The following is a 14137-nucleotide window of genomic DNA, read 5'->3' on the forward strand; positions in this document are numbered from 1 at the left end:
AAGTGGGAAAGGAGAGGGGGACAAAAAAAAAAAAACAAAACCCAACATAAAAACAACACTTCACAAGAACTTCACAACATTCATCTACACAGTCGCTGCACCAAGAAAAGGAGTGGAGCAGGGCAAGGGGGAGAAAGGGGAGACACGTCCAACGTGTTTTTCCCAGAACGCCCCAAGGGGACTCAGGCTGTCACATCAAGATTCAAATAACTTCAGCCATCAGGTCGAGGATTTAATAAACACGGTATTTCCATTCATGCCCTGGAAAAAATTACACTCAAAAAAAGAGAGACAAAAAATTTCAGATTTTCTACATATTCACAAAAATAAGGCCCCCAACCTCACAACCGGGGAGGTGGAGCAGCCAGTGATTGGGTTGTGGGAAGGGGTCTCTGCCCGACCAGCAGTTCCTCAAAGGTTCCCATCCCACAACAAGCAGGAGAGCACGGCTCTCGCTGCTGGAGCGAACGCAGGGGCGGCCACACGCCAGGGCTGGGTTGGAGCCCCTCAGTTCATCCGCAGCTTGGTGCCCCGATGATCTGTGGGGGTGACCATCTCGTTGGCATAGCCATTCTCGGAGCAGAGAGACAGCTCGTCCGTGGTCTCCACGCCATTGTTGATCTCTGGGGAGGGTAGAGAAGGGGGAGACATTGTCACAGGGGTACAAGTCCCAGGAGCCCACCATGGATGGGGAAACTGGGGCACTGAGTAGCCATGCAATTCCACCACATGGGATCCATCTGATCCTATGGGGATTTCACCTTGGATTTAGTATAACTGCACCCATTTAAAACCACTTCTGAACAGGATCTGCCTCCAAGTAGGAGCTCACCTCTCAGTTTCAGACCTTGACAATCCTGCCTCCACCAGAGGTGAAGCTGGACACCACCCCCATACACACGATGCCATGCCACAGGCTGAATTAGTTACCTGTGGGAGAAGGGTGCAAAATACCTGAACTTAATCTCTACCCAAATGCCCATTCTGGAAAAGGGGAGACCCTGGTTTAATATAGTCTGGTATGGTCACTGGTTTCACTAGGAAAAATGTGCAACCACCAATGTTTTAATTGTAAACACCCACCCGAAGCAAGAACATTTGTTTCGGAGGCACAAAACTTTAATATATATCCCCTACCTCTAAGGATATTTTATGTCTAGGGCATTTTATGTCTAGAACACATTGGGGAGGCTTAATTCTGATGTGACCAAATCTTTCCCTCTCTGAATTCCTTGGATTTACACCTGATTTTCAGCACCTCTGGAGGGCAGAATCAGGCCTGCATTTCACACAATAAGCTCTTTGAAGCAAGAGTTTTCTTTTTGCTGTGTGTGCACCCAGTACAATAAACCCTGATCCCTGCTGGAGATCTCTAGCCCCTAAATGCAAAGAAAGACAACCCATAACAAAGCTCAAGGGGAGATTATATTCACATTCCTTCAAATGTGAGTTTTCCAGCTTCATACACCAACTTTAATCTTTAAAAGCTAAATGTTTCCCTCTTTGTATGCATTTCTGACATCTTTCATAGAGGTGGGGTGAGATGTTCCAACACAAATAAATGCTGGGAGGAGCACAAGGATATCAAGAACCCCTCAATATACAGGGCCATGGAATTCCAGGTCTACCCCAAACTCCTCACTACTATTTGTAGTGACCTATGCCATTATTTTAATGGGTTTTATAGCTTTTGACACAGTGTTGACAATTCAGAGAGGAGATGATGTGGGACTGTATGAGAGCTGCATGGTATAACTTGGGAAGATTAAACGCAGGATTTTTGAGCAAATTTGTGCTCAGACCTGCACCAGTTTGGGATGGATGAGCTATGACCATATCCCACAAGTGGTTCAGTGCAGCAAGGGCAGTCATAGAATCATTTATGTTGGAAAAGATGTTTAAGATCATCAAGACCAACTATTAACAGAGCACTGCCAATCCCACCTCTGAACCACATCCCTAAGCACCACATCTCCCCGGCTTTTAAATCCCTCCAGGGATGGGTACTCAGCCCCTGCCCTGGGCAGCCTGGGCCAGGGCCTGACAGCCCTTTGGGGAAGAAGGTTTTCCTAGTATCCAACCCAAACCTGCCCTGGCACAGCTTGAGGCCGTTCCCTCTCATCCCATCGCTTGTTCCTGGGGAGAAGAGACCGACCCCCCCGGCTCCAGCCTTCTTTCAGGCCGTTGCAGAGAGTGATGAGGGCTCCCCTCAGCCTCCTCTTCTCCAGGCTGAGCACCCCCAGCCGCTCCTCCCCAGCCTTGGGCTCCAGCCCCTGCCCCAGCCTCGCTGCCCTGCTCTGGCCACGCTCCAGCCCCTCCATGGCCGCCTTGGGGTGAGGGGCCCAGCGCTGAGCACAGCATTCGAGGGGCGGCCTCACCAGTGCCCAGCACAGGGGGACCATCCCTGCCCTGCTCCTGCTGGCCACACTAGTCCTGATACAAGCCAGGATGCCACTGGCCCTCTTGGCCACCTGGGCACACTGCTGGCTCATGTTCAGGCAGCTGTCAACCAACACCCCCAGGTCCTTTTCCACCAGGCAGCTCTCCAGCTGCTCTTCCCCAAGCCTGTAGCATTGCCTGGGGTTGTTGTGCCCCCAGTGCAGGACCCAGCCCTGAGCCTTGCTGACCCTCACACAGTTGGCCTTGGCCCATTGATCCATCCTGTCCAGATCCCTCTGCAGAGCCTTCAAACAGCAATCAACGCTCCCGCCCAACTTGGTGTCATCTTCAAGCTTACTGAGGGTGCACTCAATCCCCTCATCCAGATCGTTGATAAAGATATTAAACAGAACAGTCCAGCCACCCTGTCCCACCAGCAGATGACAACACCCATATCAAGGGCACCTCCTCGATCAGCAGAGAGCAGGGTGACAGCTGAGGGATGGAGCAAAAGGCTCTGACTGACCAGCCCCATCCGTACCTGAGAAGATCAGCTTCTCCTTCATGATCTTGACATCCCGGCTGGACCGGCGGACAGCAGCACTGAGCATGATCTGCTCCGGGTTGTAGGTCCTGATGCTTCCTAGGCGCCACCTGCAAGACAAGAGGGGGATATCAGGGGCTGGTCTCCCCAGTCATGGGAGCATCCTCAATGCAAGTGGCCACCAACAACGTGGAGACCAACAAGTACCAGAGACCCTCATGTCTTTGCTCCCTTGCACCTACGCAACCCCGCACGGTAGGAGGATGTTCAGAGATGCGCATGTTATCTCAGAGGGGTACAGGCATACAAGCGGGTCATCTTTAACCACCTTGAGCATCCTAATTCCACTAATTTCACCAAGGACTGCAGGTGCCCCAAACCCCTCTCTATCACATCAGCTATCCAGCTGCCCAAAGGAGGTAAGACTATTTTGACTCTTAGGGTTGGAAAGAGGGAATAGAACAAGAGACTAAGCCAAGTAAAGAAACCATAACCTTCTCCTCACTGAGTGGCATGCTCACGCCTGTGGGAGAAGAGAGCTCAAAGACAATTTAAGGTCTCAAACCTGAGACACAGCAAAGACATCGACATGAGCTGCTCTGCAGGAAAGTACAAGTCGTCCCAATGCAGGTAGCTGTCACATACAGTGCCCCTACATGTAACCTCTCAGTGCATGTCCCTCCCCAAATGCCAGGTCTTTACTTAAATGTTACTACACAACCCCTTCACTTTTTAAGCCTTGATGAAATTCAGCGTTCACCAAAAGTTTCCACCACATGAACAATAAAAGGCTGATAGGAACTTGGCTCAACTTAAAATTATCCAGACTTTTATTCTCATTACTGAATGCATGTAAAGAAAAGTACTGATGTTAATAATAAGCAGTGGCAGCAAATTCAAGGGGGAATTTTGCTCTTAAAGCTGTTTTAGGGGAAAACAGGGCTTGGTGGGCTCAGATAAAGCAGCCGTACCCAAGATCCCATTGCAAAGGGATGCTGTTTAGGCCAGGCTTTCACAGTCCACACCCCACCGATTCGTCCTACCTCCTGACCACAGAGAAAGGCTTTCAAGCAAATCCCATTCTCCCTGCCGGAGCCAGGGATGCTATAAGGCTATATGACGGAGAAAGAGCAGTGATTTAGGGTGGTTTATGGGGTTTCTGATCTTCTGGCACCATCTAGTGGCTCACTCACGCCAAAGAACGCGATTTTTTTTTTTTTTTCTTCACCTTCTCTTAAATTTCTAACCCCCTACCCAGCCCCAGGACCGGAGGATTTGAGGAGCCCCACACATCTCCAGCCTGGGTCCACAGCATCAGCCTGACAGAGCAACAGCCACAAAAGAGGTTCTGCAATTTTTCCAGGAAAATCTAACTGGTGTTGATTTCATGGGGTTTCCATCCCCTTCCCAAATTACAGTGGGTGACACCACACCATCAGGCTTTGACCGGGGTATGGATGAAGGCAGATGCTCTGCTACAGAGAAAAGAAGGGGTGAGATGGCAACACGACACAACTCACAGACCCATGGACAGAAGCAACACAGAGGAAGCACAAGGAGTCAAAGGCATTAAAGTATAAAAAAAAATTAAAAATAAAAAACATTTTTTCTTCTACCATCGTCATCTAAGCTGAGCCACTCTGACCTGGAAGACAATCATTTTTGCCCTTGGTGTTCCATGCAGGCAGATCCCACTAAGGTCAATGTGGCTGCAAGTGCATAGGATCTCCCAGGATAAGACCCTCCTTAAACTATAATCAGGACCAAGACATATTGCTACAGCAAGTCTTTTCTTTGCCCACATCATCAGGATTTTCAGCATCAGGCTGGGTTGCGTGGCCAAAAGGCGTGATGATCTCTTGCCCATAGGTCCTAGACGTCCCATGGAGGGCATGGGCTATTTTGAGGCACAGACAGCCCAGCCTCAAAGGGGTGCATGGACCAAGGGCTTTTCTCCTCCTGCCAAGAGAAATGACCACTGCTCTCTGCTCCCCATCTTGCATGGTGGCTGCAGTCAGACCCAGGGTGGTTAAATATATGCACAAGGGGCTGATGACTCCTCTCACAGGGGTGCATTGCTCTGATTGAACAAGCTAAGAGAGGGTGACCCCATTTTTCAGGGGTAGTTTGAAATACCCTCTTAGAAAAGCCACCAGTACATTTAATTACAATGCAACTCCAACACCGAAATACTCTGTGCTGTGCTTAGTAGCCTTTGGGTCTCCAGAAAGCTTGTTTAATAGAAAATAGCACCTCTCCTACCCCCTCGGACTCTGTTGTGATCGGCCACGTTTAGGACAGCAGCGTGCAAAAAGGCCAGACAGACAGCAGGTAGGTCTTGGTCTGGGAGGTTGGCATCAAAGCGGACCAGACGGACACAGGGTGGGAACAGACTAAAAAATACTGGGACAACAACACAGAGACAGCATACACCATGTTAGGGCCACGACTGGACCCTTGGTTTGGAGGGGAGATGCTAAATGTAAGGGAAAAGGGATGGAAGAGGGGCAGGTTGGGGAGAAAACGGGGTTGATTGATACCGAGGTGATAAGATGGAGCAAGCAAAGAGCCAAGCCAGACGCAACCACAGAGTCCCCATCCTGCAACTTCTCTTGCCTAAAGCCTGCCCAACTCCTCCATGCCTGTCTTCTCCTTATCCACGAGCCAGGGAGCCAGGGGGAGGTGAGAAGGGGAAAACACCCAACTGCTCTGCACCCATCGAAGGGCTCAGCCCGGCCCCATAGCCGGGTCCTGTTTTGGGGGGATGCCACGAGGATGTAACGCCGCAAGTCCAAGGTACCTCGTGGAGCAGGCAATACTTGCAGGTGGCCAACCCCGACCCCCGCGGTGGCAGGTGGGCAGAGGGAGAGGGGCAGATAAGCACAGACAGGGAGTAGCCAAGTCCTCAGAAATACAACTCCACGGCACACAGCAGAAGGAATGGAAATGGTAACATGTGAAGAGTTTGGTCCAAGTATGGACAAGGTGAAGGCTTTACTGCAGAAAAGCGACAGCGCTTCCCTCCAAGGGGATGAGAATGACCTGTGAGCAAACAGCCAATACAAGGAGAAATCTGGGTTTCCAACTGATGGCACTTCAAATCCAGCATCACAGGCTCATTCCCTTCCTGGGTGCAATGCTATTTATTTTCACATTGCATTTCCCGTTTCACAGTGGTGCAACTGGGAAGAGACACTCGAAAGATCCCGAGTGCAGCAATTGATGAGTCAAACCTTTCCAGCTATTAGCCTTATGAATTCATTCCCAGAGCTAGAGAAGCACTACTTTATAAAATTGAACAGGTTACATTATTTTCTTTAGAACGGGCCAATTCAGAAGAGGTTGGTCTCAAAATCCTCTGGTAAATGCAGGAAGGAAGGGGATATTTTGCATGGCATTATTTCCATGGAGAAAGCATTACATCCACTTGGAATTTCTCAATTACAACACACTGCAGGACCTCTGAATAGGGCTGTTTTAAAAGGCAGCGACTTGGATCATTGTGACAGAAGGTCAGATTGCCTTCAAAACATCCACCGGCTTCAGCATCAGGCTCCCGTGGTGCTCATGGCTATGGACTATGCAATGTTCAGACCCTTATGGTCCCCCTGTGAAGCCAGATGTTTGAAAGCATCGTGAAAAACTGCATCCTGCCCTGTCCATCTGCAGTGAAGCCATAGCAGAGAGGGAGAAAGAAAGAGAGAAAGGAAGGTTGAATGAAAAAGAGAAAGAGGAGGAAAGCACCAGAATTACCTGATCATGTGATAGCTGTGAGATGCCAGAATGCAGCAGAGAGAGAAAGAGGAGGAACATGCACAACAGTCAGAGCAGTAAGAAAATAAACAAGGCAAAGAGGCAAAAAAAGATTGGTTAGAAGTCATCACAGTTGGTATTTCCCCTCTGGAGAGGCCGCCACGATCCTGTCACCAGGGCTGAAGCAAAACAGCAGGAGCAATCCCTGCCCGCGGCTACGGAGAAGAGACAAGCCATGCATAGGAGAGAGGACGAGCACATCGAAGCGGTGGCTCTGTTCCCACCCACCCCCTCATCCTTGCATGAAGGAAGCAGCTCTGTTTTGCCCCAAAAAGGACTTGGGGAAAAAAAAACCAAACCCAAAACAAAACAAAAAACAACCACGACACTGAAGGCCAAATGCCAAACCCCATGTCCTGGAGCTGAATCACATCAGCAGGTAGTAGTTGGGCAATTTTGCTGTGATTTGTTTTTGATATATCCTCAACACTGCTACCGATGCTTTCATGTGGTGGAGAAACTGGAACGGCAGGGAAATGGGTCTCTCCTGCATGAGGCTCTTGGAAGAGCAAGCCCTTTGCGGCAAAAAGTCCAACTTCTGATGCTAGAGTTTCTCCTTCTTCCTTCTACTGACTTGGGGTTGAGTTGTCCCAAGGGAGGAATCCAAAAGACGACATTTGGCACTGCTACGATGGACCCACATGGCCAAACCTCTCTGAGCAACTGCCTTTCTATGCCAGGTCCAGAGGCTGGGCAGGGAGCTCAGTGCTCCAGGTTGATGGACGCTGGGGAAAGCTAGTGGCAGTTTCCAGCTCTTCTCACCTCTATCACACTTATACCAAGGGTGGAAGAAAAATCCTGCAATAATGCTTTCCTTCCTTACCCTGCTTTCTCTTGCCCTACTCCATCAAACCTCTTCCAAACTGGAAGAAATTCAGTCTGTGCAGAGAGGAAGAGTCCAGCTATTGCAAAGTCCACGTAGCTGTGACTTCTCCCTCTCCCAAGCATGTGTCTTTTCGCTCTGCTCTGGGACCTGTATTTCCCATTCAGCAGGTCGAATCAGTTCCATTTCTTCAGCTGTGGTCTTGTGGGTCTGATTCAGGAAAGCCTTCTAAAACTGACTTTGGGAGATGATGCAAAAGACTGCAACTATCGCATCAACTTGGCCTTCAAATTCTGCTCTTTAGAGAGGTCAGTCCCTGCCTCCAGACTCCTCCGTGCATTTCTGTATCTGACAAAGATGTACCAGGTCTCAAGAGCAGGGACATCTCTTACTAAACCAACTGACAAATTTGAGGGAGAGGAGGAAGCTTCCAGACAACACAGCCACAACGCTCTTCTGGAGGGAAGGTTTAATGGGCCACATTGCAGATCACAAGACTTCTTAGAAAAATTTTAATGTCATCTTGGTCAGTGGTTTCATTAACTGTTGGGAAATCTAATCTGAGAGGAGTTTTGAATCTGCTGCTCACTCCGTTATCCCATGCCGGAACTGGGGACCCGCTGGGCACGGGTCTACCAGCGTGGGACTGTGCAAGTCATGAATTTAGACACAATTATAAACAGACCCAACATGTCTGAAGTCAAATCCATAGCACGTGCTGGCAGGAGCAATAGCCTACTCTACCATGGCAAAAATACCCAGGTAGTTATGCACCCAGGGGAAGGAAAGAGATCACTGCAAGCAGATGATCTGGGACAATGCGACAGCAAAATCACTAGCTCATGAGGCTGAAGCAAATTAAACTGCTCCTCCTAATGCAAAGGCATTTCAGATATCAAGGAGGAAGGAAAGCATAGGTCCCCTGATGTCTCTAGGACAGTCATCCGTGCATGCCAAAGCAGTTGAGATTATAGAGCCAGGGGAAGAGGGGATGCAATCTCAGAATGACACATTTTCCCAGGAGAAGGCTGCTGCTTCTTGCTGGAGGGAGCGCATCCCTCTCTGAGCTTACGCTTTTTCCCAGAGAGGGTTATTACACTGTCATCACTGACAGCTAAAATGCCTCCTGGAAGAAAAGGCACATCACAGGGAGGACACCGTGGTTTCCTCCAGTATAATCAAGAGGAGGGTAACTTGGCCAGCTCTGCCATTAGGAAGTTGATTTACCTCCTCCTGATTTATCAGTGTCTTAACTTGCTCTGCTCCTAGGTTTTAAGCTCCACATTTGTTTTCAGGGACCCTGGCTAACAGAGAGGCTTGTGCCATGCCCTCATCAAATCCTTGCTCTCCCTTTTCTTTGGAAAATGGCGATACCTTCTCTACGCAAACTAAGCAACTGATTTGATTTGCTGAATCATAATACTTCTATTTCTTCATCCAAATGGGAACAAACTTATTTAAGAAAGCTATAACATGTTCTTTTTGAAGACTATAATGGTGGAATCTCAAAACATCTCCTCTTCCTCCCTTAAAGCATTTTAATCTCTTTCTTAACGTCCATTTCCCTAATGCATTTACAGTTTCTCTCCCACATGCATTTATGAGCAGAGCAAGGCATCTGTCACTACTATTGTAAGATCTCTCATTCTTCTTAAAAAGTAGCAACTACATCCAATTCAATGTCACATCTCAGAAGTGGAATTATTGTTTACAGTCTTTGTAGGGATTTTTAATGAACAGTCTCCCTGCTATTGCAATCCAAGCACCTGAGGAGCATGGTGCTCCTCTCTCCCATCTTCACCCCATGCTCCGAACAAAACCACGCGCCACAAATACATGAGAGTCAAGCTGTAACAATGCTACTTACTTCTGGAATATAAAAACTCCTACAATTACGATAAATGAAATGAGATCAGACGTGATCCAGATTAGGTGGTACTCATCTGGTGGCTGGAAGACAAAAAACAAAAGCAGACCTTAAACTTTCTGGTTTGTACAAATCACAGACCACACATTGCTGAAGTTACCACCAGGGCAGTAAGAAAAGCACAGAGCTGCAGGGGTCGCATATAAATCACATTGTTTATGACATTTCTAATGCTAGCCTGTCATCCAAAATGACGTTATCCGGAAAAACTGCAAACAGGAAAAACTTAAAACTCTCCCTCCTTTCGTGTGCTGACATTTTCTCAGAGCTTTGTGCGCTGAAAGTTTCCTGTCTCAGCTGTACCTCGAGGTGAGGGTAAGATGCTGTTTGGAAATCCAAATCTGTGGGAAAACACAGAAATATATACATGTTGCACATGAGACATGCAAGGTCTATTTTGAGTGCTAATGTCAGCTGTTCTGCACAGTCCCCATGCATATACTTCTCAATTTTTGTCCTTTAAGGCACTGGTAGCTCTGGCTTCATTTGCCAGTCTAAGTGACCAGCTAAACCCATCGTCTGAATCCAGCACAGAAGAACATGACTTCACATTGATTTTTGTACTGCCCAGGAAAAAGCAGCACTAGTAAAGACAAGAAAGTAAAGTGATAATAATAATAATAATCAACTCCCAATGATGCTCAGAAGGCACCTACCCAGGACAGCCACCAGTGATGCTAATGAATTTCTCCTATCCCAAACCTGAACTAGTCCCAGCCAGGAAAAGATTGCTGATTTCATACCAGACAGATCCATCACAACCATCATTAAGGCACACAAGTAATATTTCATTAGAGAAACACAACACATAACACATAAAGATGAGTTCACGCAATGGTAGTGTGACATGGATAAAACCAGTTGGGAGTCATCAACTCTGCCACCTCTGTCTCCCAGCAGAGAACAACTTGTTTTTCTGCTCAGTGAATCTTTGTGTGTCTCAATTTATCCTGTGAAGGTCTACCACAGAATTAGCAGGGCAATGCTTTAATTAGCCAATGCTTCTGATGGAGATTTAAGCCTTGCATTTTCCAGCTTAATTACAGAAGGGTGACATTTCATGTTACATTTGCTGCATCTGTTCTTTGTTTTTCCTTTTATTTAACTGAAACACAACTTAAATGTATTTTTGCAATTGCAAATGGCCCCTGGGTGAATGGAGCAGACCAGATTTGCACTGTTCAGCTGACGATAAGGCCCGACGAAGCTCCTGAGGGCACTGGGCAGCCAAAGCCTGGCAGAAACAACCATTTTGCTCCAGCTCCCGAGCCATGTTCCACATTGCAGAGGGGGCTCAGATGGCAAAGCCGGTTAGATCACATCACCCAGCCACTTCAACATGCAGGAAATCAAGGGATTTTTATGCTGCCAGTGATAGAAGAGTGTGCACTCACAGCAGAGCTGGAAATCCAGCAGATGGGAGAGCTTGGGGGATACTTGGAAGAGGTCTCCAAGTATCAGCTGCTTTTCATCGCTGGCAAAGGGGCTTTTGGAGTAAAAAGCTGCCAGTGATGTGCACACAACTCCTGCCAGCTGTAGTGGAGGACAGATGCTTGCAGCAGCACAATTCAGATGACAATAATCTCTTCTGCCAACAGATTCAGCCTTTATAAAACCATTTTCAATCTTCCAGCTTCTGCACGCACCAGTGTGGATTTGTGTAGTCAGACACAAGCAGTAGGTTAAGCTAAGGCTAAGGACATCGTGCACAGATGTTCATCCATCTAGGCAGTAGTTTTGAGGTCCTACCTCCAGTTAAAGATGCAGATAATTCATTAATGTTAACTTTTCCTTGTGCTCATCTTATTCTTCCCTTTGCCAAGCAAATCTGCCAAAGCAGCAGGTAAAACAGCTGCCTCCTGTCCTACCCCTGACAGACCTGTCAGAAAATAGCCTCACATCACATCACATGCACTTGCACCTCCGCAGCCTAACTCTTGTTTTGGGAATACTTTGATGCAACTATTTCATCATTTTCCCTTGACTCCAACATGAATATTTCTGTTTGGTTCAGAGACCGAAAGTGCTAGTGGAGTTTTCAGAGAGTTTACTGGCTAACATGACAGGTAAGGGGGGGCTACCTGTGGTCTCTGATTGTTCCTTGTCCAGCAATGGAGTAGCCAGAGGTAACACTTGTCCTCATTTGGTATTAAAAATAGGCAAAAAGCTAGTTTTGAAGCCTGCCTGAAACATAGAAGCCAGGTTTGCTGGTTCACCTGTGTGCCTGATTCTGCTGCAAAACTAACAGCTGCTCAGCAGGTCTGGAAAGGTGTTTTTCCATCAGAGGAAAATGGAAAAATCATGTGGGTTAAATGGGGCATGCAACACAATCTCCAAGGCTCCCAGACCCTGTATGGGGAGAGATGAGGCCATCTGAAGGAAGGGATTGCACAAGAAGAGGGCTTAAGCATAGAGATGGTGAAAACCCTCAAGCCCAATAGCACGTTGAACCCAACCAAACCTTCCTGAAGAAACCCACTAGACATGTGGCTGCAGTGGTCAACGGCCACCTCTACACCCTTTCACTGCATCCCCTCCTTCCAGGGGTTCACAGCAGCTTCCCAGGCGTTGTGCTTACCATTAGCCAGATAGGAAAAGGCACCTTGCGAAGGACATGGGAGCTGTCGGAGGTGACCGACTGGACACCAGCGCACCACAGGATGGAGTATAGCCAAGGCTCATTCACAGTGTAGAGATTCACGCTCAGGTTCGCCATGGTGTAGTCCCTGCCAGAAGACAGACAGGATGAGACGCGAGTCCCCCAGCAAACATCAGACCCTCATCTCCAAGAGGAGAGGTCTTGCCATCAGCCACCGCTGTAATCACAGCTAGATCTATTGGGTTTGAATTGCATGAAATAGGTTTTTTAACAGGGCACGGTCACTTCATAAGCAACCCAAGGGCATTGCAATCAAATGGTTTGACCTTTAAACCTTTCTTCGCCTCTAGGATGCTATCTGACCCAGGCCACAGCCCATCTCAGATACTTCCTCACAAATGATGGGCACGTCATGTTTTTCTAACCACCACCTCATCATGTTGATGTAAAATTAACATCTGGCTCAGATGCCTGTAACACTTCATAGGCAATTTACTTAATTAAAAACTGACAGACTGCATTTCCAACATCAATTCCTACAACTCCCATGCCCTTGTTTTGGGGACAGTCACAGAGTTACAGCTTCCAGTGTCCTGAGGTCATTTTCCAAGAAGCTAAAACTGCAAGCTGGGCTACAGGGGCCGTCAGCAGCAAACCAAGCACTGATAGTAGACTCCCTGTACCCATACAATTTGCATAAATTGCTCTGTTTCCTTTTCTACAAAGCAGAAACATCACTAATCTCCCTTGCATGGGCAGCACAGAGATTAATCCTTGCAATTCAATATCAGCAAAGCACTTTGAGGTGGAAGGCCACTGTACAAGATGCAGATGACTCGAAGCCCACAACATGATCAAGCCGCTCCAAAGGCTAGGGGATTCTCAAGGGTAGAGGTGGTCAGAGCAATGTTACATCCAGATACTGATTTTTGGGGGGACTGAGGAAATTGTGTTATACCAGCGCTTGTTCAGCCTGCTCTGTCTCGTGCTGCAGGACTGCAGCAACATTTGACTGGGCACCACAAGGCCTTCAGGGTTCAAGAAACACTAAGGTGGCAGGTCTGATTTTGGAAACAGCTGAGGTGTGACAGCTGACAAGAGATTGGGACTGATGAACTGGGATAGATGAGAGAGTTGTCATACGGTCCTCTCCATGAGACAGAGCAAATAGGTAGGGGAAAAACAGGCAGAAATTATCCTGCAGGTAAAGCACAGACTTGGTTTTAAGGGTGAGCAACTCGACCGATTGCCGGCAGCCACAGAAAGACACCACTGGATTACGCTAAATAGGACCACGCTCTCAAACAGCTGCAGGCTCAGCTCTTCTCTACTTCCAGCCCAAACGTACAGTAAGACAGCTCCTTTGAAGATATTTTTCTTCTGCAAACCTGTTTCATTTTCAAGTATTTCTTTGGGAAAAAAATTTAAACTCTAAAAAATAGAAAAGCTCTACTAGAGACAATCTGCCCTTTCCGAGACAAGGGCAAAGCTGGTAGCTAACACGCTGCACGGTTCAAATACAGGCTCACGCAGAAGGAGAGGAACCCCACGCTGCCAATCTCATTAAAGAGGAGACCTGACCTGTCTAAACAGCTGACAAAGGATAATAATGAATTGGGTGAATTTTCTGCAAAGAGAAATTTCTGAAAGCATATCCAGACTTTGGACTAATCAAAATTCTGTGGTAGCAACTCTGGAGCAGAGGAACAGAAGCAAAGGGCAGCTGCTAATGAGGATGAAACAGCACTTAGAGGTACTTGGTGTGAAAGCCTTCACTTTTTCCAGAGCTGACAGTGTAATAAGAATCAGCCGATTCATATATTTGTATCTCAAAAAGAACCATCATATACTGAATTAGCATGTAGAGCTTATTAGAGTCAGCTGTGCGCTCCTGAGAACAGCCTGGATTCTGGGTGATGGGTAGGGACAAGCTTGCACAGCTCAAGCTTCCAAGAGAGTCCACCTGAAAAGATAACTCTGTGCAGATAACAGAGCCTGGGATGATCAAAAAAGATGCTGCTGAGCCAGGGACGCACACAGGGCATGTGTTTA

General features: G+C 47.6%; 1 protein-coding gene across 7 annotated transcripts in view; it reads right to left on the reverse strand.

Moving 5' to 3' along the window:
• Positions 1 to 219: 219 nt before the first annotated feature.
• The window catches only part of GDPD5 (glycerophosphodiester phosphodiesterase domain containing 5), a 178841-nt gene continuing 164923 nt past the window's right edge, over positions 220 to 14137 (reverse strand). For 6 of the 7 annotated variants that reach the window (XM_087758236.1, XM_087758239.1, XM_087758238.1 and 3 more), the window contains exons 13-17: positions 12065 to 12212; positions 9427 to 9509; positions 6677 to 6691; positions 2921 to 3033; positions 220 to 623 (exon numbers count right to left, since the gene is read on the reverse strand). In XM_087758236.1, the coding sequence (XP_087614362.1) occupies positions 508 to 623; positions 2921 to 3033; positions 6677 to 6691; positions 9427 to 9509; positions 12065 to 12212 (475 nt within the window). In that variant the 3' untranslated portion in view covers positions 220 to 507. The remainder of the gene's footprint in view (positions 624 to 2920; positions 3034 to 6676; positions 6692 to 9426; positions 9510 to 12064; positions 12213 to 14137) is intronic. The other variant, XM_087758242.1, reaches the window with a different exon arrangement.

The sequence above is a fragment of the Nipponia nippon genome, unplaced genomic scaffold (assembly GCF_047370975.1).
Source record: "Nipponia nippon isolate SJK-2023a ecotype South Korea unplaced genomic scaffold, ASM4737097v1 scaffold_2, whole genome shotgun sequence".
Taxonomy (NCBI): domain Eukaryota; kingdom Metazoa; phylum Chordata; class Aves; order Pelecaniformes; family Threskiornithidae; genus Nipponia; species Nipponia nippon.